Genomic DNA, 25,417 nt, shown 5'->3' with positions numbered 1-25,417 from the left:
TCTCTCCATTCGACCTACACCAGGAATGGTCAAATGTCCGCTGTCAAATCAACACACTCCCGGAAGTCTTTTATTTCGTCATCAATGAGAAGGGCAGAGCATGATCAGATAGCAAAACTGCTAAAAGACTAGATGGGAGGGTTGCCTTCTATAGGCCAGGTCGAATTGCATAGAGCCAATTTCTTCTCTAGCAGTGAAGACTGTTAAAAATAAATTACAAACAAAACAAAAGCAGCATGCACACCACATTTTATTGTGATAGCAATTATATGGACACGTTCCTCTGGATTTTGCTGCTGGCGTTAGCGTCACTCACTGTACTTGTATACATATCTATATATATGAAAATGCAAGATAGAAAAAATTTCTGAAAAATACTCCAGCGCGCGTAATCCAACGTGGGATCTCTGAAACATGAGTGCGAAGCGTTAACCACCGAGCCACCAAGGAGCTTGTCCTTCAACGCTCAAACGGCAGGCTATTTATATCTACCGCTTACCGCTGGTGATCGGAATCTCGGGGGGGAACTATCGTGTTTTCAGCATTACCAGCAAGATGGCGCAATGAGCGCGCGTCTCGGGGGGGGGGGGGGGCTATTGAATTTTTAGCATTACCAGCAAGACGGCACAACAAGTACGCGGTGGCGTACGTTCTAATCTCCCACGCGTGCTTCACCCCTTGGAGTGAAAAAGGTGAATGCTCGCTCACACGCCCTCATCTCAGGGTAGGGATGATTCTACGTCTTGGCTGGCGTTGGGCTTTCACCAGAACGTTTCTGTTGTAGCTCCCGGGCACACAAAGGTCACTGCAATTGTTGCACAGTCTCCCTTTGCAAAAAGGGCACGCTTTTTAGACACTGATAAGCAACAACTGAGACGCTTATTCAGGTTCATCTGTACCTGTGAGTACGTTTCGTGTGTCTTTGTGCGAGAGAAATGTGGGGCACGTCTCAATGTGCTTGCCATTCGGCGCGTGACCTTCCAATTTGTTGCTATCGCATTCATTGCTTCGTTTTTGTGGCAAAGCTGTGACTTCTTTTTTCTTCTCTTCCCTTTTAGTCTCCTTTCCCCTGCCGGCTGTTCCAGGTTTCGCATTCACCGACTACTCATGTCATGTCAGCAATGCGTCATAAGCTGGCCAGCACGTCCCACCTCACTGCTGCAGGCGAATGTCTTGGCGCATTGTTTAAACTAGAGCACTAGGTTGAAACCCAAAGCCTTCTGAACAGTAGAAATTGCCCGGTAACATGAATAATGGTCTCAAAACGCAATCAGGAGTGAAATGTGAGGCTAAAAAAATGTTCATATAATCGCCGACCTTAAAGATAAGCATTTATAGGTATTTAGGCACAAGCGTCGAGAGGGGCATTTATTGGCACTACAAAAATATGCTCTTTTTAACCTCTGATCCCAGCTCAGAAGTTGGGCCGCAGTATTGCAAGGAACAAAATAGGCATTTGCCCAGCATCCACTCTTTGGAAATAAAACTGTGTTAAAATTAGCAGGACTGGTATGTGGTCCTAGTGATGGCAGCTCGTGCAGATTCCAATGGTATTGAATAAAAGTGGAGCAAAATTTGCTTTTTTTTTAGATTTAATTACTAATCTATTAAAAGACTTAAACATTTATCAGCTCTAGCAAAAGACTACTTCCACGTGCAAAAAGGTAATTTGCAATAAGGTTATGTCATCACTGTAGTGCAACATGAATGTACGATAAAGGCATGCCAACATACCTTTTGGATAATAAAGTGTGATAGCGCTGGACTTCATGGTAATTCCACGTTCTTGTTCATCTTTTCTGCTGTCCAGATAGCGTAACTGCAAGGCAGGGCGAACAAAACAACATGAATCCTTAGTGACATTATACACACACAGGAAGCACTATGCCAAGCAAACAAGACTGCTAGATAGTGAAGATGTAAGAAATGCTCAACTGGGTTCACTCTGACAAGTGTGAACCCAGACAAATACACTAGCTGTTCACTGAAAAGACATTTTACAAAAGGACTATTGTAAGATAAGAATTTATTACATAATGGCATGTTGAATTTATTTTATTTGGTTTGTGTACATAGAAAACATGAGACAGAGGAAACAAAAAGGGAACAGGCTGACAACTGCCACCTATAGGGGCACAATGCCTGTCTGCTGCTTTGGAGGGGGGACAAAGGAAAAGGGGGAAGAAGGAGAGAGAAGAGGAAAGAAAAAAAGGGGGGGAAACACACACACACATACAAATAAATAGTCACATAAGACATGTCTATAAACGCGACAACAAGCCCGTTTTCTTTAAGTTAAAAGGGGAGCCTCGTCACACCTTGGAGCACATCCTCCTGGGAACAAGCAATCATCAAGGGCCGTGCACCTAAGTCCAATCAGTCCATAGTCCTTTTTTGAGTAGTGATCCCTGTACAACGAATTTAGGGCACTCTAACATGACGTGTTTTAGTTGAATTTAGTGGTTAGAGGTGATCAAGCAAGGAATGCTGCTCGAGCCAATGTGTCAACAAGGGGTCTGGCACATATTTGTCAAAGCTGCCCTACGGTTTTTCATAGCGTCAGGCCCCCATATTTATTTGAACTTCTGTCTTACTTGGTTGTTCAATTTAGGAGTTTTAACATTACTACAGAACTATATCGAAATGTAAGTGTGTTCAAGGCATGCTACATGGTGTGGCAATCGGCGGCACGTAGTCGGTATCAAACAAGGCAATCACGTTGAAACATGAAGCTCTCATCCCAGGCCAACATATCACCCTTAACCCACACACACAAGAAGCGCAGACATGCGTTAGTGTTCCGGGTATGGCATTTATACAAACAACATCAGTAAACGTAAAGTATTACGAACCTTTCCGGCTAATTTTTGCGATATGATGCCGTTACTAGCAACCAGCGAGTCTGCCAGCGTTGTTTTCCCTGAAAAAAGAAAAAGAAAAGGCACAGTATAGTCGGCGCAACGCTTGTCATATGGCTCGAATTCTCGATGCAGCACTCGTTTGACGTAGCGTTCAAGACACGTCCAATCCTCACTTTCACATGTTATACTCAATGAATGAACGACTAATAATGCGCAAAGAACGGTACTAACCATGATCCACATGGGCAAGTATGCATATGTTTCGTATGCTTTGAGTGCGCTGTTGCAGCTCCTGAATCCTCTCAATAGAGATTCGCTTCATGGTTCCAGTTTCAATCGCAACAAATATATGCGAAAATAAACTGGGTCAGTAGGGTTCACGGCAGTCTTAGTCGCACAGTTTCTGCACAAACACTACGTGTCAGTCGGGATTTCACTGCATTTTGAGCCGTAAGTTTACAGCACATACTCGCAAGCACATACACACGCACGCTTCCTAAAACACGCTTGCACCTATGGCTTTGACTTGAACTCGTGGCTTTGACTTCGTACAAAAGTCGACTGTTGCGATGTTTATATCATGACCTACTACACTCCTGACCTGCCCAGAGAGCACCTCTTCCAGCGCCCACGTTCTAGTTCATACCTTCTGCCGCTAGGGCCGTCACCTACGAGCGGCGTGGCGCTAGTCAGCACCTGCTCGCTGACGTCATCTTCACTCTTTGTGGTCAAATTTTGACCAACAAAGCACTCGTAGTGCGTATTTATGATCCAAAATTTAGAATTATTCAGAAATAATAATACTAAAAGACATTCAGAATTTTTTTGCAATAAAATGCACGCTACCACGCATAGGCTGCCCTACATCGTGTAAATCTACGGGTTCCCACGTTTGTCAACCAGTGTGCTATAAATACTCAAGCGCTCTGAACACCTTGCTTAACCAGCAATGTATGGGAAGAAATAGTCACATATATGCCGCCAGTTCACTACAGAATGCAGGCATTCTTATACCAGCGCCTACAAAACAACCGTAAAGAAACAGACGAACAGGTTATAGGTAGCGCCACCAATGGTGAGCGGTTGAACGAGAGCGGGGACACGCGCTCCCATAGGAACCCCGCTATCTGAACAGGTCAGGAGTGTAGTAGGTCATGGTTTATATCGCTTGTGCTTGTGCAATGTGCACAAGCACCGTATGAGCCCGATCTACGCTGCATAATACAGTATTAATCGCATTTGCTGCCTCGAGCGCAGTCACGGCAGCAAATACACGTGGTATTGAATTTTTACACATTTACTGCATGTTTGCTGCATTTTTCCCGTCCCAAAATCGTCATCTTTTCTTTTCTTTTTTTTTCTTGCGAGGTAAATGTTGCATAGACCCGCTAGTTATCGCTGTTGTCTTAATAATATCGTGAATGAGGCGATATGTAGAACGAATAAATATCTACGCACGTATTTTGGCAGGCAGATGAGTTAAAGAGCCAGACGAGCAAGCTTTTTGTGCACCCGTCGTGTGAATGCTCTTCCTTTGAAGGCTCTTCCACATTCCGCGTTTCGCAGTTCGAGCTCCCTGCTATTTCTTCATTTCTTTTGAAATTGTTCCCGATGTCTCGGAGACTTCGGTGGCTTGGTACTCGATGATAAATGAAATGTCATCAGGCGAGCGGTGCAATCGAAAGACAGCAACACGTCTTGTGGCAATGTGTCAAATGTATCAGTTCGTAACATGAATGTTGTAAAACAGCTTGAGAGCCACCACTGGTTGAGGTAATGCTCCCCGGCACAGTGAAGCAGAGGCGAGGATCTCTCCGCTTCTCTCGCGGAGCATGTTATACTAGGGGCTGGTCATGCGCCGTCGCCGTCAGCAGCCTCCCCCCCTCCTCCGCCAGCCAGCTGTATGCTAACGCGCGCATGCGCAGGCCGGGGCCGGCGCTCGCTATAAATAACCGAGTGTCGGGGCGCGCCGCCCTTCGTCGGTTGGTTTGTGCGGTTGCTCGACGTCCGACGTCGCTGTGAAAATGTATGCTAACGAATCCGCAAACACACTCACTGACGTCCCTTCCAATAGCGTCAGCCAGTGTGTTGGCGGAACCGCAAGCAATTCCGAAGACACTTCGCCCGTGGGCAAGGCCGCGCTGAGAAGAGCTCGCGATGCGGAACGAAAACGTCGGCGTCGAGCGGAAGACCCCCAGCTCCGAGAACGCGAAGCAGCTGCGAGACGTCAGCGTCGAGCGGAGGATTCCCAACGCGAAGCAGCTGCGATACGTCAACGTCGAGCGGTAGATTCCCAGCTTCGAGAACGCGAAGCCGCTGCGAGGCGTAAGCGTCGGCAAGAGAATCCGGGCGCTGAAGCCGCGTGCAAGCGTCGACGCCGCGAGGCCGATCTCGATGCCGCCCGCGAGCGCGAGCGCGCCGCGATGGCGGCGTGGCGAGCCAAGCAGTACGCCACGCATAACGCTCGCTTCAAACGAGGCTTCCTCGACCGGAGCTTCGGCCACAGCAGCAAGGTGTGTAATCGACTTTGGTTCGACAACAACTTGACGCGGATCGGCAACATGCAGAATGAATTGCATCGTTCCAAAGCGTTGTCGGTTCGGCAAGGTTCTGTTCATGACCTACTACACTCCTGACCTGTTCAGATAGCGGGGTTCCTATGGGAGCGCGTGTCCCCGCTCTCGTTCAATCGCTCGCCGTAGGTGGCGCTACCTATAACCTGTTCGTCTGTTTCTTTACGGTTGTTTTGTAGGCGCTGGTATAAGAATGCCTGCATTCTGCAGTGAACTGGCGGCATATATGTGACTATTTCTTCCCATACATTGCTGGTTAAGCAAGGTGTTCAGAGCGCTTGAGTATTTATAGCACACTGGTTGACAAACGTGGGAACCCGTAGATTTACACGATGTAGGGCAGCCTATGCGTGGTCGCGTGCATTTTATTGCAAAAAAATTCTGAATGTCTTTTAGTATTATTATTTCTGAATAATTCTAAATTTTGGATCATAAATACGCACTACGAGTGCTTTGTTGGTCAAAATTTGACCACAAAGAGTGAAGATGACGTCAGCGAGCAGGTGCTGACTAGCGCCACGCCGCTCGTAGGTTACGGCCCTAGCGGCAGAAGGTATGAACTAGAACGTGGGCGCTGGAAGAGGTGCTCTCTGGGCAGGTCAGGAGTGTAGTAGGTCATGGTTCTGTTTGGCAAGACTGAAAAGGTCAGTGTTGCCAGACTGCCGCCAAATTTGGTAGAGAAATTCGCCCCTGTAGTTGTGGCTTCCTCGCGAGAGTTTGGTGTCGTCCGCGGTGCATTTTGCGAGTGCATGAGCGATGCTGGCCGTTTTAATTATCGGAATGAACCGCGCCTTGCAGACGTTGGGTCGCGTTTTCTTGCTGTGTGCGCTGCTGTGCAATTAAGGGATCGTGTCTCAGAGTTGGGAATTAACGACAAGTCGTCCGCCGTGCATTTCGCGAGTGCGATGAACTTGTCCGCGATGAGTTTGGAAACGACGCCGACGAATTTGCCGATTACGTCGCGTGTGCCACGCGCCAGCAGTCGTTAATTGCCGGTAGAATTCCATCGCTCAGCGTGAGTTACGGTTATATGCTCCGCATGCTAACCAGTGTTCCCACTCGGGAAACTGCGGTCATTTTTTCTTTTTTTTTCCCACGCTTCTCGCTTGCGCTTCACCATGGAGGAAGGAAAAAAAACTACACAGACGGGAAGCGCTTGAGAGAGAGAGAGAGAGAGAGAGTACACGTGGAGACATGGTGCGTGGAGCCGGCATGACATCGTGGAGGCACTGCGCCGTGTCGTCTGTAGGCAGACAGAAATTAGGTGCCTTCTTCCTTTTCCTCATGAACCACTAACAACAACATCGTGGGGTAGTACACTCTAGTTGGGGCATAGGTGTTCCCTGGTGGGGGGTATTCTCTGGTGACGTCGGCTTCGCGATCAGCCGGACCGCCGGTGCCGTGCAGCCTGTTTCGGAATTGTGCCATGTTCTGTGATTGTGCCTTGTTCCTGCTGCGATCTGCTACCTAGCGAAGCATCAGTTCTGCCAGTTCGTAGGGATATCTTGCCGTTGCACCGTATTCTTCATCTGATTGGATATTTTTGCCATCCGACATTCACTTTTTGTGTCAGTGCGAGGTTGAAGTGGACATCGCAATGCCGAATTACTGCGCGGCGCATGGGTGCCGCAGCACTTACGGTTGCGATGACGTCGCTTTTCACAAATTTCCTCGGGATAAGAAAATGGCTGCAAAATGGGCAGCTGCATTTAAAAGAAAAGGCTTCAAACCTACGAGAGCGAGCGTGCTGTGCTCCAAGCACTTCCGTGACAGCGATTACGTACGAAGCCCGGCTCTCATGCGGTCGCTGGGATTGACGACCAGATGTGCGCGACTGAACAGCGCCGCGGTCCCTTCTGTGTTTCCGCACCTGAGGGGTCCCTCACCGCCACCACGACCTGCCTTCGCGAAAAGACGAAAACTTGAGGTCAGGCTGTTGGACCATTTATGCGGCACAGCTGCACGTAGTGAGCACGCACCTACCGCAGCAGCACTGTGGCCCCTCCGTGCTAAGCTCACTGCGTTGCCTCGCTTCCGCGACGCTCCCTTCGAATCGTTACGAAACGCGCGGATCGCGAGCTGTCACGCAGATACTGTTCATGGTAGCCTTACTCTATCTGGGACCTAGTAGGGCAAGGTTCTGTTTGGCATTGCATAAGTTCAGTTCACACAAGTGAGCCGTATCTGAATAAAATGCAGATGCTGGGAAAAAGCAGGGACACCATGTACCTGCTCAAGCACTGTTGGAGGCTTTTCACATAAAAGCACGAGGTTCATTATACGTTAGTGGCACTACTTTGTTCCTTTCGCAGGCAGAGAACACGTTCTTGGATCGCAGGTTGTGATTGAGGTGTTATCCGATCGATGTAGGCCTTTCCTTTTACGCATGCCTATACCTATGTATTGCATTGCGCTAAGCGTTAGCTGTTTGATATGTGCCTTGCTTTCCGTGCATGCTTTTGCATATATGTTGCCCTGCTGTAATTTTGGAATAAATTGTGGAAAGCTTGCGTTCCCCTCGAACCCTTTCCTCGTTATTTCTTTGTGCGAAATAGTCGCATTTGTGGCTTCTAATTGCCTATTTCTACTTCTGCCCCATACTGGGCATATACCCACACTACCGCAGGACCTCCACACACCTGCGGGGCCTGTCAGCACTCGTCGTTTCAAGTGACTGCATGGAGCGTGCCTTCTCCTGAACCCACTAATATATTCTAGTACACTATAGCAATGCCAAACAGAACCTTGCTGCGATGATCCAAACAACAACATTTAATCCCTGCCATGACATTTGATCACTGTCGAATGCCACAAGATCAAAGTACAGTAAGTCAGTGAAGAGCGCTGGATCTAAATAAAGGCTTTCTCGATTTCGATCATTGCCTGTGTGACAGGTTCGATGGTTAATAGTTCCAAATGTGTATATTGTAAGCTGGCGTACCACTGGCACCTAAAGTGTTCTTAGCCCTAGCATTCTTGTTCAGAAGCTCGGCCTGTACTACATATTGTTCTGCTGCTTACAATCTACTCTGTGCTGAATGGTCTCGTCATGGCAGTAGTGCTGAGATTGATTTATGCAGACGTGCTACATATCAGTATATCGAAATGAGTGTGTTGGTATTTTTACCACACTGCTCAGAAAAAAAAGTGGGACTGCAAAATAATATCCCAACATGAATGTTCAGGTGTGTCTTGTTTTGTATGTATCTGCCCCTACTTGAAAGCCGTCTCACGAGTAGCATGAACGTACTGAGCTCCAAAATGAACATGTATGTGTTCTTACAGATGCTTGCAGAATTGCTAGGCAGTGGAAATGACAAAGTGGAAAGGCCAGGCCCCAGTTCAAGTGAGAACTCTTCACCAGGTAATCCAGCAGCTATGTACCAGTTAACAGTACATGTGCAAAATCCTATGAGCTTAACCATTTTGCATATTTATTTCAAGGTACATTTTTTTTCTCACTGTTTCAGTGGCTGCAACACTTGATGATTGCCCAGATGATCATCCCCAGGAGGTACAAGGAGTGAGCACTTCCAATCCACAAACTTGTGACCAGTGCGTGCAAACAGATGTGAAGCGAACACGCAACAAGAGCGTGCGTGCAGATGTGCCGTCGCCAACACGCTACAAGGGCGTGCAGGCAGGTTTTCAGCGAACAACATGCAACAAGGGCGTGCAGACAGACGTAAAGAAAAGCAGAGGTTAACACTTCACCCAAGCAAAGCCTCAAAGCATTTCAATAGGTACGTTTTTGTGAATCGAATTTGCTGCACTTGTGATAGATACTATGTACTTTGCACCTAAAGGTCACAGGTCTAGAATATTTTGATTTCCACTCATGATTGTAGTAGCTCTACACTTTGCTGACGCGCTTCATCGCCAACATATTGTGTTGGTTGCAGTGGTGCATGAGCTGGGCTGCATATTCTGTTCTCAGGTATACAGGTTGGTGGAACAGTCATGACTCATGCAAGCGCACAGGTCAATGTGAGCATGCAGGGAAAGGAGTGTCAGGACATAATTCCTGATGTCCTCTCCTGTAACGACGAATATCATGATCCCAATCATAGCTCTTTAGATGGGCTTGATGAACTGTATGCCCTGCAGTGCTACTGTTGCAAAAGTGATGCGTTCATTTACAATGAGCAGTAAGCATTAAAGAAATGAAATAGAAGAGACGGTTGGAAGCCACTGATCAGCGATCCCTTGCACCAGTTCTTCCTTCTTTTTTCGCGTGCTTTTACTGCTTCATTACACTGTGCTGCTTATAGTTTTCTATACTAGAATTACATAAAAAAGGATGCATGGCTTTGCCATGAAAAATGTGGCTGTACATAAAAAGTAATCAGAATGTGCTCAATTTTTTTTCTCTTTCAGACAAGAACTGCTTGAAACACAGACATTAGGCCAAGAAAGCAGAATTCTCTTCGTTCAAGAAAAGTGCCAACATGACGTCCTGATTGTGTGCAGCGTCTGCCTCACTCCATGTGCGGTGACATTCAAATGTGGGGAACATTGATGGAGGCTAATGGTCAGTACCAAACAGGCCATGCATTCTGCTGGGGCAACCAAGATGTGGAAAAATGGCAACCAGTTCTGAACTTGAAACTTTGTGTAGCAGTGCTGTTTCCGGGCTACAACCTGACAGTTCACCTCAGAATGCTTTCAGTGATGGAGGTACAAGTTATCAGTGAGCAGACGTTTTCTCACACTCAGCGCATACACCTGTGGCCTGCCATTGGCAAAGTAAACAAGGCAGCTCAGGACTTTTTCTTTAAGGAGATACACTCATTGCACTCAAGTTTTTCAGGTCTATCAAGATGACCAAAAGCTTCTACTTCTAGGTGCCCAGAAGCGAAAGGTGAAGCTTGCTGGGGATGGGGCAAGCAGACTCACCTGGTTATAGAGCCAAGTATGGTGCATATTCCTTGCTGGATGTGGAGAGAAACAAGATATTGCACTTTGAGGTCACGCAGGTGTGTTATGACTATACTATGACATATTAACAAGTTCATGTTCTTCTAAAATGTTTATCACAAAAGTGCGTATTAAATTTGCAGTCCTATTAGGTTGGCAGCAGCTGTCACATGGAGCTTGATGGGCTACAGCGTGACCTTGATTTCTTGGGCAACAACGATGTTGAAGTGTCTGTTCTCATCACGGACCGACATTCTTAGTGAAGTGTTTCATGCAAAAACACAAGGCAGAAACCGAAGACAAATACGATGTGTGGCATATAGCGAAAGGTACCATAATGAATTTTTTTAAACGATTGACAGAGGCTTACTTGGGGTGGCTTTACAAAAAAAAATCGGCAGTCACATTATCTGTTTTAAATGTGCATTTCGAGGGTCAGCAGGAAGCTGCCGACTAGAGCAAAATGAAGTGACTGTTAGGAGCTCTTGCCATAGATAAAATCTATTACTAACCATGCATATTGAGCAGTAGGTTCTAGTGATGGAAACTAGGAACTCACTGTTTAAAGTGGAAGTAGCTTCTGAACCTCGTTTAACGCATTCATGGGCACGAGGATGAGTTGTTTCCCTCATGTTAAAATGGTGACATTAAGCCTAGACAATGGTTAAAAAAAGGTGAGCAGTTATAAAGAAGCAAGGGTTGGGCCTTATACATTTCAATTCGAGAGTATTTTTGTTATACAGTAACACTACTCATATATTATTTAAAAAGTGGTCCTAAATTAGTATACTGACACAACATTTAAGATTGTCAAGTATTGATAACTTTTTCATATAATAGCTGCTAAAAGATGGTCTGAAGTCAAGGAATATTGTAAAATTCGCATTGAAATGCTAGTAGACTGATATTCAATGCGTCCAACTAAAAAGACGATATGCTTTTTTACACTGCACCATAATAACATGTAATTATGGGAATGACAGTGAACAAATGCAAAATAGAATATTAGAGCACTGCAAAAAAATGTTGTGATGTCTCCATTGATGCTCATGGCAATAAATAGCTGTTCTGTTGAGGCACGCAGAGCTTTAAATGGGCAGTAAACAACCCCGAGGTCCAAAAATTTTATGTAAGAGAAATATGCTCATTTTTGCTATGTGAACATGCTGCCGCAGGAACTTTGCAAATATATTCTATAATGAGAAAGTTACAGGGGTTAGAACAACTCGTTACAGCTCGTTTCAAATTTTCATACGGCCGCTCCCCACCTTTTTTCGCAAAGAAGTCATTACTTCGTCCACTTTGCCACTGTGACACTATGTTCGTAATACTTCATCGGCATGCAACTAACGACCGAGCGGGTTTTTCCTCACATGAGCACGTGTCATACCGGCACAGGCAGAAAATGCTGAGCGGGGAGGACTTCTCCCTGCATGGTAAAGTAGCGAGATGTCTTTTTATCTCGGAGGCTTTCATTCTGATGATACCGCTTCTCCTGAAGTATTGGGCTCTACAAAACGGCGGAGGGCAGCCCTGAAAAAAGAAAAAAACAGACTGCGTAGCTGGAACTGCAAGACCGCAGAGCCAAGCCGCCGTTCTGTAGGACCAAGAATCAATCGACAAGCTCAGGGGTGCGCAACGTTGCCCGGCAAGCTTTTGTCAGACTGCGCATATGAGGGGGAAACAAGCGCGGGATCGTTTTTCGAAATGGAGTGCACAGCGCTGTAATATTTGGCAGATGTGATAGCCGCGGTCTACTGTACGGATTGGCGAGCTTGTTTGGGTGGGTGCAAAAAGATTGTCTGATCCTGTTAGCTGGCCTATTAAGTGTAAGGCGATGCTGAAGGTCAAAGCGTTGCAAAATAACATGGTCACGTGGTGTAATGTTCAACAGTCACTCCTAGCCGATATTGGTTAGGTTTTTGGTGTGTTCATGCTTTCTACAAAATACTAGACGTGTGGACTTGAGGCGTTTCACAGCCTGCTACTTCATTTTGCACCCAAGTTATACCACTACCCTTATGCTGGTATGAAAACGATATTCCTCTAGTAGAGCAGTTCCCGATTTATTCGTTGCTTTTCTGACACTCATCTTGTGCTGGGAAGAGTCCAGATGCTTCAAACAATTCTTGTCATTTGTTTTGGTACTAGAATATTAACAGCCATTGCAAATGTACATAATTTAGTGTTACATATATATTAACTATGCCAACTTTGATTCATTGCATATTGTGCCCGGTCAAGGCATCAGTATCTCTAAAACTGCAGAAATCAGATGCTGCTATTCTTTGTGTGTTCACTCAAGTAAGTGCAACTTTCTCTCAGGACACAACTTGCTGTACTTCACTGCAATGAGAACAGTCAGCGTGACCAAGCCTGTACAAAGGATGGCACTTCTCGATGGCATGTGAGGTACCCCCAAAACTACTGGGGGTGAGCTTGTGGCCTGTCCCATAACAGAGCCAGCCAAACATGGTAAGTTTCTATTCTTTAATTTATTTCGCGGAAATGAAGGTGCATGAATAATTATTGCAGGCTACATCAAAAAAGCTCTTGGATGCAGTAGTCACAGCAGCTGTCTGTGCACCTCCTGGCAAGAAAAGAAAGGCCGCTCCTGAGACACGATCACGGCTTAGCAGCTTATTTTGTTACGTGGTTAAGGATGTAGAGGTAACTAAGGTAGAGGTAGCAACATCACCATAGTGAGTGAGTGTGCAGAATAAGCCAGTTATTTCAATGAACAATTGTATCGGGCCAGTTGGTATGAATCCATCTTGGTAGGAAAAGCAGCCACTATTACAGTGAAACCTCGTTAGACCGTAGTTGGCCGGGAATGACGTTTTGGTACGCATTAAGCGATGTACGAATTAACCGTCAGTGCCAGTTTAGCGGCTACTTACCGGTCAGAAAAGAAGGCCACAATCCTCACAAACACGCGCGCGCACACACGCCGGCACGCCAGCTTTATTTATGGACAGGCAGCAAAAAAATCTGTGATCTTCACTTGCCGCCGTGGTGGCCTTGCCTCGACGACGGCATCTTCGAAGTCGGTGAGGCCGCGAGCCAGCCGGTCCATTAGGCCACGCTTCTCGGCGAAGGCTCGCATCACAGTCACAGCACGCGCAGCTTCGGATAACGAGGGGCCGTCGTCCACTTCGACATCGCCCTCCTCCTCACTTTCGCTTGAATCGGGACGAGGTGCGATGGCGGCAACAATGTCGCTGTCGGAAAAGTCCGGGGATGTAAGGACGTCTCCGTCCACATCTCGGAAAGTGCCGAAGTTGAACTTGTCGACTCCCTCTCCTTGCCGCTCGAGCACCTCAACAAGGAGGCTCTCGCAGTCTTCGGTGTCCTCACCATCCTCGTTATCCTCCATGTTCTCGTCGTTGCCTTCTTCTGGCATCTTGAATTGTGCTCGCGCGAAACAGTTCCGTATCGTTGCAGGCTGCACCTGCATCCATGAGTGTGCAAGCAGGTGTATAGCACCCAGGAGGTCTATACTGTACGTTTTGGCACTCTCCATGGCGATCAACATCCGCCGCAAAAGATTTTTGCGGTAAATCTGTTTGACAGAGCGGATGATGCCCTGATCGAGGGGCTGGGCGAGCGCTGTCGTGTTGGGCGGCAAAAACAACAGCTTAATAGCCGACAGGTTACCCACATCGACATGCGCCGACGCATTGTCAAGCACTATCAAAATGCTCCTTTTCTTGGCAGCAAAACGGCGGTCCAGCTGGCGCACGTACTCCTCGAACAGCTGGGCTGTCATCCAGGCTTTTTTGTTGTGCTTGTAAACAACACCGGATGGCAGCCGAGCGCCTTTGAAGCACCGCGGGTTTCCATACTTGCCAATGACCATCAGTGGCAGCTTCTCACTACCGGTCATATTTACGCCAAAAGCGACCGATATGCGATTTTTGGCGTGTTTCCCGCCGGTGCACGTCTCATTTTTAAATGCCAATGTCCTATTTGGAAGAAGGCAATAAAAAAGTGCCGACTCATCAAAATTAAAAATGTCGGCGGCATCGTAGGCTGTCAAGGCTTCCTGCAAAACGGTGTCCTGCCATTCAACAGCGCCTTCTTTGTCTGCTGCAGCAGCCTCACCACAAACAACCTTCCCCACGATGCCGTAGCGGGCTTTAAACCGCGACAACCAGCCGTTGCTGCAGGCAAAACCGGGGCAGTTCAGCTGATCTGCGAAAGTTAGGGCTTTTTCGGTCAGAAGGGGTCCGCTAACCGGCAGGTTCATGCTCCGCGCCTTCTTCAGCCAGAGAAGCAGGGCCTTTTCCACTTCGGGATAAGCTGAGTCTCTCATGCGGCACCTCTTCAAATCGCTGTCTGTGCCTCCCGTCAACTTTTCGCGAGCGTTCCAAATTCCGCATACAGTAGTCAGCGGCAAGTTCTTATCGCGGGCTACCGCAGATTTCTTGGCCCCATTTTCAATAGTGCGAATGATTTCAAGTTTTTCCTTTACGCTCAAGACGTGGTACTTCGGCATAGTAAGAAGTTTTAGTGTGCGAATTTAATCGCACCACTCGCGCACAACACAAGAATAAAAAAAACAACAAAAAAAAAAAAACACAACACGCCGCACAAGAACGTAAGTAACGCAACACCACCACACCGCCGCCACGACCAACACTGCGGGAAAGTGAGGACTAACGACCGAATAAAGAAACGAGCTCAGCCTGGCTCGACGCTGTGGAGCCGTTGAGAATACGTACTTGGCTTGGATTGAAAGCGACAGCGAATTTGCACCCCCTACCGGGACCAGCAATCGAGAATTCCTAGGTTACCAAAAACCGATCTTGAAGGCCATGCTCTTGCACAATGGGATCGGCAACAGACGTACGCGCAAAAAATACGTCATCGTGGCCATGTTGTGACGTCACTATCGCTGGTGGTTGTTGTCCGATCGCCACATGGAGTGTATCGACCGTCTGTGCGCACGAAATTTTGCCGATTTTCGGCCTGTGCATGGATAAAGAGAACGAAAATAGTACGTACTAACCGTACATAACACCACAAGCGACTACGGCTTAAGCGGTCAGCCAATACATGGGGTTCAATGGAGATAGGGCGGGGGATTCCTCGCTACTACGTATAAACCGCAGTTACATATTAAGCGGGTACGTATTAAAGAGGTTTGACTGTATACAGAACACACAAGCGCTTGTGTTGTGTGTTCTGTGTAATAGTGTCTGCGCTTCCTACCAAAACAGTTATTCCACTTTTGCTGCAATTAGCTATCCTCACAATAGATCAGGTGCTGCAGCGAGGCTGGATCGACTGATGTTGTTCAAAACTTGTGATTAGTGTAGATTACGAAATGTTTTTTTCGGGGCTAGAAAGATGCATGCAGCTTCTTTCATGTATGTTTCATTGCTTCACATATTTGCTTTTTCTGTTCTTTGTGTATAAATGAATCTGCTGTAGGAATGTGGCCCAACACCGGGGAAAAAAAAAGAACGCAGTAGCTCTACCGGATCCATAACTACGTGATCTCTTGCTAATACCTGTCCCAGCTTAGTGCAGTTCAATGCTGCTATAAGTTGTGGTTGCTTATTAAATGCAAGTACCACAAAACACTAGTTCAATTCATGAATAACAGCACAGAAGCTTGTGTCCAAACGAGAACTCAAATAAGCGTGCATCGCTTATATCGAGCATCTGCTTGAAATGCAGGCACCAGTTCGTCCAGAAGTGCACACAACATAAAAAAAAGGCACCAAAAGACGCCGCGTGCACACCTTCTCTACACCTCGAAACGACCACCTCCCTGTCGACACTAGGAGTCTCGAAAAATTCAGCGGGGCGCCGACGTATGCAGACTGAGCCACATCTGGCTCTACTTATCCGTCCTCAAGAGCCAGGATTTTATGACCATCGGCACAAAATTGCACAAGAATCGCAACAGGCATGTCATCATCTTTCATCTGGCGCCAATACTTTTGCGCTGGACTCCTTTTTCAACGAGAAATTAATGTTTGAAAACCGTAAGCGGTGGTCACAACATCTAGACGCGCCCCCGCTGCAGCAGCCCGGCGGACGCGCCAGCCGCGTTGGTGCCCGGCGCGCTCTGCGACGCGCCCTGCGACGTGCCCTGCAAGGCGACTCGCGACGAAGCGAGCTGGGCAGGAGCCTGATTTGCGGAGACGACCACCATCGATTCTGACTCACCACACCAACTGGACTGCATGAATGCTGATGACTGCGAATCCATGGACAATGTCGGGCCCAGCGACTCCACACCCGGTTCGAGCGGTGTTGCCGAACCATCCAACAATACATACCTGTGGCCATCTGTACCTCACACTCCATAGTTTTGGGTGATCAACGCTCGCCGAAAGCAGGTTGCTGCTGAGGAGGCCTCCGTGATGCCACCAGCCACATTCCACCGACGCGAGCTCAGACATGGAACCAGCCGGCCCCGCCTGCCACGCCTTCCCGTAGAGGACCACAAGGTGATCTTTCGTATAAGAGGAGGCGTATCTCTCCAACAAGAAGCGGTTTTACCCTTGCGTGCTGCTATACGAACTGCGCTCCAATCCCCCTTGCCCATGAGTGCGCGGATACGAGTATGCAAGGAGCAGAAGATCGCCCTAATCAGCACCTCAGACCCAGACCTTGCGGTACAGCTGTGCCATGTGCAGACGCTCAAGCTCGGCAGCAGATCATATGAAGTCTCCGCTTAAGTGGCTTCCCCAGATAATTACTGCAAGGGTGTAATCCCAGGAGCCCTCCCTATACCCACAGAGGACGCCCTCATGAACGATACTGTCACTTATCCCCAAAGTATCAATATTATCCAAGCGCAACCATTCAGGACAAACGGAGCATGCCTCTACACCTTCTAGAGAAAGTGTGTTCCCCGATACGTTTACTTCCAAGGCGTGGAATTTCGATGGAGACCTTTCTGACCAGTCACCCAAGTGTGCCACTGCTGCCTCAGAACTGGCCACCAACACGACATCTGCCCATATCAACAGGAACGCCGGTGTGGAAATTGCGGCATTCTCAACCCAAGCGAACACCATGATGGTTGCGTCCTGCGCTGTTTAACCTGTGGCTGCGACGAACACCTCACCATCGACCTGGGTTGCCAAGCCCGACAAAGGAGACCTGGGCCCCGTGTTCTGAGAGATGAATGCCAGCTCTTCGAAAAGCCCAATGACCCTCCACTGAAACAACTTTCTGAACGGATGACACCAAACAACCAACCTCGCAGCAGTCCTCAGCACGCAAGCAGCGAAGGCCATGGTAGGAGTGCTCGATCCAAGTGCTCAAAAACCCCAAAGCATGGAAAGCAGACCTCACAACCTATTCAGCCCCAAGCACCTCCACCCATTCAGGCATCTGCGTATTCATCCAGGAACTACCAACCGCCTTCTTCGCAGTGCAATGCGAAAAGCTACATGTGGACAGCACTCCCGCAACGAGAGCCCACCCATGCACCTGGCTTGGAGGCCAGGGCAGCGGTCTCGAGTTCACCTGGCTTGGCTGCAGGAGGTCGCCTAGATCAAGCCCCACAATCGCAGCTACAGCGACGGCAGGACCCCCTGGCCGACCCTGGTAAGTCCCCCATTGAGCAGGCCTCCCAAAATCCTTCACAATCAACACCACCCCATTCACCAGCCCTCGTTCAACAGACCTGTGCCCAGTATTTCCAAACCCCAGAATTCTCTGAAGCCCTCACGCAACTAGTTCTATAGTTCATAAGTGATAGCCTCGAGGCTATTAAAACACAACTGATTAACGAACAAGAACAGGCCCTCCAGAGAATGAAGACCATGTTTAGTCACCGCATGGAAAAAATTGAGGCTGCAATTAATCACCTGTACGATATGGAAGCTCAATCATCACCAACCCGTAAGCATAAACAACGCAAATCTGTCGCCGATTCCTCTCAGCACACGGAGCAGGCGAACAGTCCAAAATCGGGAGTTTCCATTCCCACAACGACCCAACATGGTGAATTTTAGTTATTGACAAAATCCCGGAAGAGAAGGTTTGCCTTCTCCATCTGGAAATCAAAATTCATCTGATATCAACATGTGACAGTGGAATTGTAGAAGCATCAGAAAAAAACGCTCTCAATTGGCCGCCTACATTCAACACTCCGCTGAACTACCTCATATAGTGGCTCTGCAGGAGACGGGGTCTGTGCCTTTCTCTGTGCAAGGATATCAGGTGGCATCGGTAACATCGTGCACCGCTATTCTTATTCATAAAACCCTTCCATTTATAGATCGGACCCCTACGAGAAGCTCATCAGAGAAAGGAACCGAGTACACTGCTCTTGAGGTAAATCCCATCGAATCACACATCGGGTAAAGGCCTCTTGGTAATCAACATATACAGCACCCCTAAAGATAAGGGTACTGGCATACCCAAAATTCTTGCTCAAACGCGGTCCACACATCGCATTATAGTAGGCGACTTTAATGCACGCCATACCGCATAGGGTTACATAAGTAGCTCATCGAAAGGTAACCTTGTACATAACGCCATGATGCACCACGCACTTACCTTAATTACTGATCTTACTGTGCCAACGCGAGTAGGCTCTAGCACAGTTAGGGATACCACGCCTGACCTCACGATAGTGAGTGCACATGTTATAGTAAAAACACGTGGGGTTCTGCCGGATACATTAGGTAGCAACCACATGTGATTCGAACTGTCATAATGCGAAATTCCAAAATTTTCTGGCCTAAAATGCAGACCCTCGTTGACTGGGATAAACTGTGCACATATATCGCCGCGGAGGATACCACTCCGCAATCTATAGAGTCCTGGACTCAAAGGATACAAGATGCTGTTGATAGGTCTGGTAAAAAAATTCAGAACACGCAAAATGCGCCTCAAGTTGACCCCCACCTCTTCCATTTGTGGTAGGCCCGTCGAAGCCTTTGTAAATGATGGAAGCATCAGAGACTAAACCGCAAGCTTCGCCTACGTATCGCTGCAGTCACAGAGGAAGCTGCACAGTATGCCACCCAGTTAGCGAAAGCAAATTGGTAAAACTTTTGTGGGACACTGAAAGGAACACTTGGCCCAAAACGTTCATGGAACATCCTAAGGGCTCTTCTAGATACCACGTCAACCAAAAACCACATTCACATCGCTACCCAATGGCTCATTTACTTAGAAGAGCAAAAAGGCACAGACATTATGACACACATAAAAAAACCTTTACATTCCTCAGCCCCTACCGGTGGATCCGAACGCAATCCCTTTAACACCCCCTGATCCGGACGAAAACTTGGATGCAGATATCACGCTTGCAGAGGAAAACAGGCCCTTGCTTGTATTACCCGGGACACTGCACCAGGGCCGGATCGTATAACATACAAGATCCTCCGAAACTTAGATGACGTATCTCTACAGGAGCTCACAAATCTCTTTAATGAACACTGGAGCAAGGGCACACTGCCCTGTGTTTGTAAACATGCACAGATTAATCTGATTCCGCACAGATTAATCTGATTCCAAAATCAGGCAAATCACTACTTCTCGAAAATTTATGACCCATCTCGCTCACGAGCTGTGTAGGTAAACTTTTTTAGCATGTTGTTCTCCGTCGACTACAGCCACATTTAGAAGCTAGCAATTTCTTTCCCAACACCCAGTTTGGCTTTCGCCCGAACCTATCGGTGCAGGATGTCCTCCTGCATGTTAAAGAGACTCTATGTCATTTCAATTGGCATACAGCCCAAACCAGAGCAATTCTCGCATTAGACATACAAAAGGCTTTCGACAATGTAGGTCACGAACACATTCTCAGGACATTGGCCACAACTGGTTGTGTGTGGTCGTAGGACCAGGCATTATGTCAAAGCTTTTTTGGAAAAGCGCACCGCCGAGGTTAGATCAGGTACACTCACATCCGCCACTTTTTCCCTCCCAAACAGGGACACACTCCAGAGAGCTGTCCTATTGCCACTCTTATTCAATGTAGCCTTGGCCCCATTGGCCGAAGAGCTCGCTGTTATTCCTAAATTACAGCATGCATTTTACGCCGATGATATGACTCTGTGGGTATGCCATGGCTCTATTGGGGAGGCACAAGACATTCTACAAACTGCCGTCAGCGTCATCGAGTGGCATATTAGTAGAATGGGCCTCCACTTTTCGCCAGAAAAGTCGGAGTTACTTGCAATTAAACCCCCCATGCACGACTCGAGCATTGACCTGCACGTGCATGGTCAACCTGTGCCAAGAGTACATAAAATCAGGGTATTGGGTCTACACATACAATCAAACTTAGACGCAAACTACACCTTGAACATTCTTGATAAGCAGATAAAGCAAATTTCAGGACTGATCCGCCGGATTGTGTTGTGCAATCATTGTCTATCTGAAAAGGACACCACGCAAATTGTTGAAGCTTTGGTGGTAAGTCGCCTTGCTTATCATCTTCCGTATCACCACCTCACCCAAAGGCAAATGGAATGGGCTAGCAGTCTATTCAGGCGGATTGAGGTTGCCGATGCGCACCAAAACTATTCTTCTCCTAGAGACAGGTCTGTATAATAGAGGCACACAGAAGCAATCAGCTCCTGCGCCTTTCTCGGACACCTACAGGGCGGAACCTGCTCCGAACCCTGGGGCTCGAATCAAGCGACACGATGCGTAACGAAGAAGCATGGTCGCCTATCCCAATAAGGGTCGCGGCACACATGCAACTCAAACCATTGCCGCGCAACATGAATCCACAACGCCATCCGGGCCGACGCAAGGCATGCGCTGATTATTACATACGAAAGTACAAAAAATCATGAAGACGCCCTCTATGTCGACGCTGCGGTAGGCCCACTTGAAGGAACGGCCACGGCTGCTGCCACGACAGAAGACGGGCGCATTAGCACTTACGCGTTCGTTAAAACAGCACGCCCCGACGTGGCTGAGGGGGTTGCACTAGCCCTAGCAGTGATGCATGCGGCCGCAGATTCTACCATTACAGAAATTTGCACAGATTCCCAGAGTGCTTATCCATACTTCCGTCAAGGCATAGCACCAATGATAGTCTCACACATACTGAGCAACATTGCTTCACTTCTCCATCCGGTGACTATCACGTGGGTGCCTGGCCATGAGTGTATTCCTGGGAATGAGCGCGTTCATGCGCATGTCCGAGGTCTTTCCATTCGGACCCTGGGGGCTCGCTTACCTGAACCCGTGAAAAAACCACAAGAGGAAATCCGCACCTACCATGAGAGTACGAGGTATTACCCAAATGGCAGACGAGATTTTCCTGCCCCACACTTCTCCCTCACCCCTAATCAAAGTTTAGTTTGGCGCCGGCTGCAGACAAAAGCATTGATTTCTCCCTATCTGGCACACCTATTTTACCCCACTCTTCACCAACCACATTGCACCACCTGCGGGGCATCCCGGGCTGATCTTTTCCACTGCTTGTGGAACTGCCCAAAGCCCGTGGCGGTAGACCCTATCCCTAACTCTTCGCTTTCCTCGTGGGAGGCCGCTCTTCGGGTCAATAGCTTGGACGACCAGTTGTGGCTGGTGCATCGGGCCTGCCTAAAGATGTCGACCAGGGCATTCCGGGATGTCTAGGGGCCCAACTACATTTACTTTTTTTTTTTTTTCAGATAAAGTTGTATCCTCCTCCTCCTCCTCCGACACTAGTCTTTGATCAAAACGCCAAACTGGCAATTTCTGGTACGATCTAAAAAAAAAGGGTGACGCTCTGCCAAGTTATGTTACGAGGCGTTGAACCAATGAGAATGATCTAGCTCTTTCAGTAGCTTTGGCCATGCTGCGCGCCGAGGATGAATATTGAGTATTCGAGAATACTAGTAACGAGCGGATATAAGCAAGCGGTGGAGGGAGTCGAGCAGGAGAGGAAGGCTGGGGTTTAGGCAGTGTGTGGGTGCCTGCCCTGCAGTGGTAGCACGTAAATGAACGATGGTGTTGTCCGTGAAGTTTGATTGCTGAAGTGCGGTCAGTTAATCTGGAAGAATCTAATGACGACGCTGTGAGAGCTGCTGAAGTTTTGAGGAGCGTTTCCTCAAAGAGAGAAGGAGCGGGACAACAACCAGCACTTGGTGCAAGTGTTTCCTGGAAGAGAAGCATTCAAGGTTATTTCCAAGAACATTGGACTGACTACGGTTGATGATAGTTATTCTCATGATAGTTAATCTTGGGTAGTTAATGCACGAGATTGTATTGTTGCACAAGTTTATGGTTCCCATGGTTTTTAACGCATCGGAGTACCTTGTAAGTTGTATTTGATACCTGCTGAGTGTGCATGTTGATGCGTTCCTTGTACTGCCTTATCTGAGGATGTATTTCGTTTTGTCATCAAATATTGGCTCTGGCTTGGTCTTTGGACCATAACCAGTATTTCCTAGTGCACCAAAGGGACCAACTCCTAATTTTACATGCATTTCATGGGGCTGATAAGGCTGCCCTTGGTATCCGCCCAGCAATTGCCTCCCTATTAGTGGAACTTGTGACCGAGTTACACCGCACGTGTGCCAAATACTGTCTTTCAGTGGCTGTTAAAGAGACGCCATTAGTTATTGGGAGTTCTCAGCAATATGTTGAGTATTCAAACAAAACTCTGAGCATGTCACTAATTGTATACAGCTTTATATGTGCCATGAGAATTTTTTTTGCGTTACAAATAATATTTTCTTAGTCGTTTTTCAATGAATATTATGTATATGCATGTGTATGTTTTAAGTTGCAGGTGGTTGCTTGTCTGTTACAAACATTATTTTCTCTAAAATTTGGCTGTAGACCACAACATTGATAATAAAGTGAATGTGAATTTTTTCAGTCAAGTTGCCATGTGTGTCGAAGTTGTTATAGTGCCTTGCTGTAGATGAGCAAGAATAAATGACTGGCACATCTCATTATGTGGCGTTTTTCATTTCTTATTCAAGTCGACTCCGAAAAGTACCTGCTGTAGCAGTAGTACATCTCGAGCCTAGTACATGAACTTGTGAAATCCTTCACGTCCACCAGCAATAGTTGAACTTGGAATAGTTGACACTTGGAAGGATGAGCCATAAGAGTGCTTGATATCAGTGTGTTTGCCATCGGGTTCTGGGCATCTTTTTCTGATTGATTTCAGATTGCAACTGGGCAAAATGATTCAATTTGCTCAGCCAGTTTCCTTTAACGTCATGTAGACAAACTGTCTGTAGCATGCATGTCTTAATTTTCTGAAGAAGTGCACAGCACTGTGAACACGATGTTCCAACACAAAGCCTAAGCACTAGTTCATCTCCTGTTTCTAACAGACATCTGCCTTGATAAGTCAGCTGGCGTGCCATTCCGTTGCAGGGCCACTTCTAAAAGGTCCTTTTTCAGGCACACATTTTAAAATTTATTTGTCGTCATGCACCTAGGATGTTCTTGCCAGTCGCGAATCTGCCGATTTTCGAGGCAGCAGTTGTAGTCCTTTTCTTTCCTCGTATGGACCCAGTGCGTGCATGAGCTCCTATGGCGAAAACCCATGTACACAGATATATCGGTACGCAGCATCGAAATCAGCTAATCTACACATCAGTTGCATGCTTCTAACGAAGCTAACATATCGCTTGCATTACAACGCACCATCACTGTAGTACTGACCAGAATTTAGAAAAAGCGACAGCATTGTAAGCGTAACTGCAACATATGGGCCAAACTATCCATTCGCAAACTTGCAGCGCAGTTCCGAGCTCATGTCACCACTGCGGCAAAGAGCGACACTCGTGTGGCTTTTTCTTTTTCTCGCGGTAGCGCACTGACACATTGCATGCTTCTTACCCTCTGTGAAGTGCAATACTGACTGTATCAACAGTGCAGCACTCGGAGCAGTCAAATTCACAAACAACTAATGTTTCTGAACAATGCGCGCATAGCGCGAACCAGCCGTACCAATACGCTAAAAGCGAGTGCCGATGCTTTTGTTCTATATTGGATTTAATATTCATGGTAGAATGTATCATTTGTGTCAGTTTACTACAGTCAAATTAGGCACTGAAGTGCATTTTATACGTACCAGTCGATGTTTCCGATGCGGCTTAAGGTGGCTGGTTGAGACACTTTCCTGTGCTGCATCATCGGCGCTGACATCGGCGTGTTTGAACATGTGCGAATGCACGGCAAACTCGTTGCTATTTCAACAGTTCGTCCTATTAACAGAAACTAGCCGATTATGACAGTTAAAGATACTAACAAGGTACCGCCTGCCGGTGAGCGCAGTTAGCTGTTTAAGGAAGATATATGGCTGTACGAACGCCTGCCTCCTTGGCTGTACTCCTCATGGCTGTACTCCTCACTTTGAACTTGATGTCATGGAGCTTCGACCAAACACATGCGGCAGCGGGACTTGCAATGCCGGCCGAGGCGCCTGTTGCTAGTTTTCGACAAAACAAAATTATTTTCGACTTGATGCTCGAGTTCGTCGCACGAAATTACATACGACACCATAACCTCGTTTCATTTTATTTTTATAAAGTGCTTCACTGTCCCTTTAACACCAAAAGGGGAGGAGGCCAGTATCACCTTGTACATCGCAACTGTCTAAAACCAAAGACCTATACACTAGCACTAAAATACACATGAAGCTGTAGAGCCTCCTCTCCTACCCACCTCTCTAGCATCGCAATAAAAAGAACCTTGGTTACACAGCTGTTATGAATGAGCTTTAATCATGAATACTGAAATTCAACCAAAACACACTACACACCTTTTCCACATCATAAATTAGAGCATTTGCTCCAAGTGTTTTTAAAAAATACTTTGCCATGTCCACGCACAAAAAAACGTCATGAACAGTCTCGAAGGGCTTCGACCGGGCTCTGTCAAGTCTTAATTTCGTTCAGCAGCTATATATATTTTATTTGAAAAAGGGATGAATAGGTCGAAGAAAGCTGGTAGGCTATGACTGCAATGTGGAAGAGTGGGTGTGAAGCCTAATGTAAAACGCCAAGTTGCGGAATAGCATGAGCAAACAGTGCCAACGATGGAGTGACTGAGCAGTCGGTGTACGTTGGCTGAGCCTAACTTCTCGATATTATTAAGGTAAGTTTTTGAGGCAAACCGAAT

At 47.2% G+C, this 25,417-nt stretch overlaps 2 protein-coding genes across 5 annotated transcripts in view; one reads left to right on the top strand and one right to left on the bottom strand.

Moving 5' to 3' along the window:
* LOC119166429 (elongation factor-like GTPase 1) overlaps positions 1-25,417 on the bottom strand; it is a 409,196-nt gene that overhangs the window by 173,610 nt on the left and 210,169 nt on the right. For 2 of the 4 annotated variants that reach the window (XM_075891603.1, XM_075891605.1), the window contains exons 1-3: positions 3,093-3,392; positions 2,853-2,920; positions 1,735-1,819 (exon numbers count right to left, since the gene is read on the bottom strand). The exons of the other annotated variants lie outside the window; for them this stretch is intronic. In XM_075891603.1, coding sequence (XP_075747718.1) covers positions 1,735-1,819; positions 2,853-2,920; positions 3,093-3,183 — 244 coding nt within the window. In that variant the 5' untranslated portion in view covers positions 3,184-3,392. Of the gene's footprint in view, positions 1-1,734; positions 1,820-2,852; positions 2,921-3,092; positions 3,393-25,417 lie in introns of those variants that run through there. 4 annotated transcript variants of the gene reach the window in all.
* LOC119160162 (uncharacterized) overlaps positions 4,498-25,417 on the top strand; it is a gene marked incomplete in the record, with an annotated part of 240,686 nt that continues 219,766 nt past the window's right edge. Inside the window, 5 exon segments of the mRNA XM_075891610.1 lie at positions 4,498-5,374; positions 8,720-8,798; positions 8,905-9,177; positions 9,812-10,410; positions 12,677-12,825. Coding sequence (XP_075747725.1) covers positions 4,886-5,374; positions 8,720-8,798; positions 8,905-9,140 — 804 coding nt within the window.

This window comes from Rhipicephalus microplus, chromosome 1 (genome assembly GCF_043290135.1).
Source record: "Rhipicephalus microplus isolate Deutch F79 chromosome 1, USDA_Rmic, whole genome shotgun sequence".
Classification (NCBI taxonomy): domain Eukaryota; kingdom Metazoa; phylum Arthropoda; class Arachnida; order Ixodida; family Ixodidae; genus Rhipicephalus; species Rhipicephalus microplus.
Note: the sequence above shows the minus strand (reverse complement) of the source record. Positions and strands in the feature narration are given on the sequence as shown.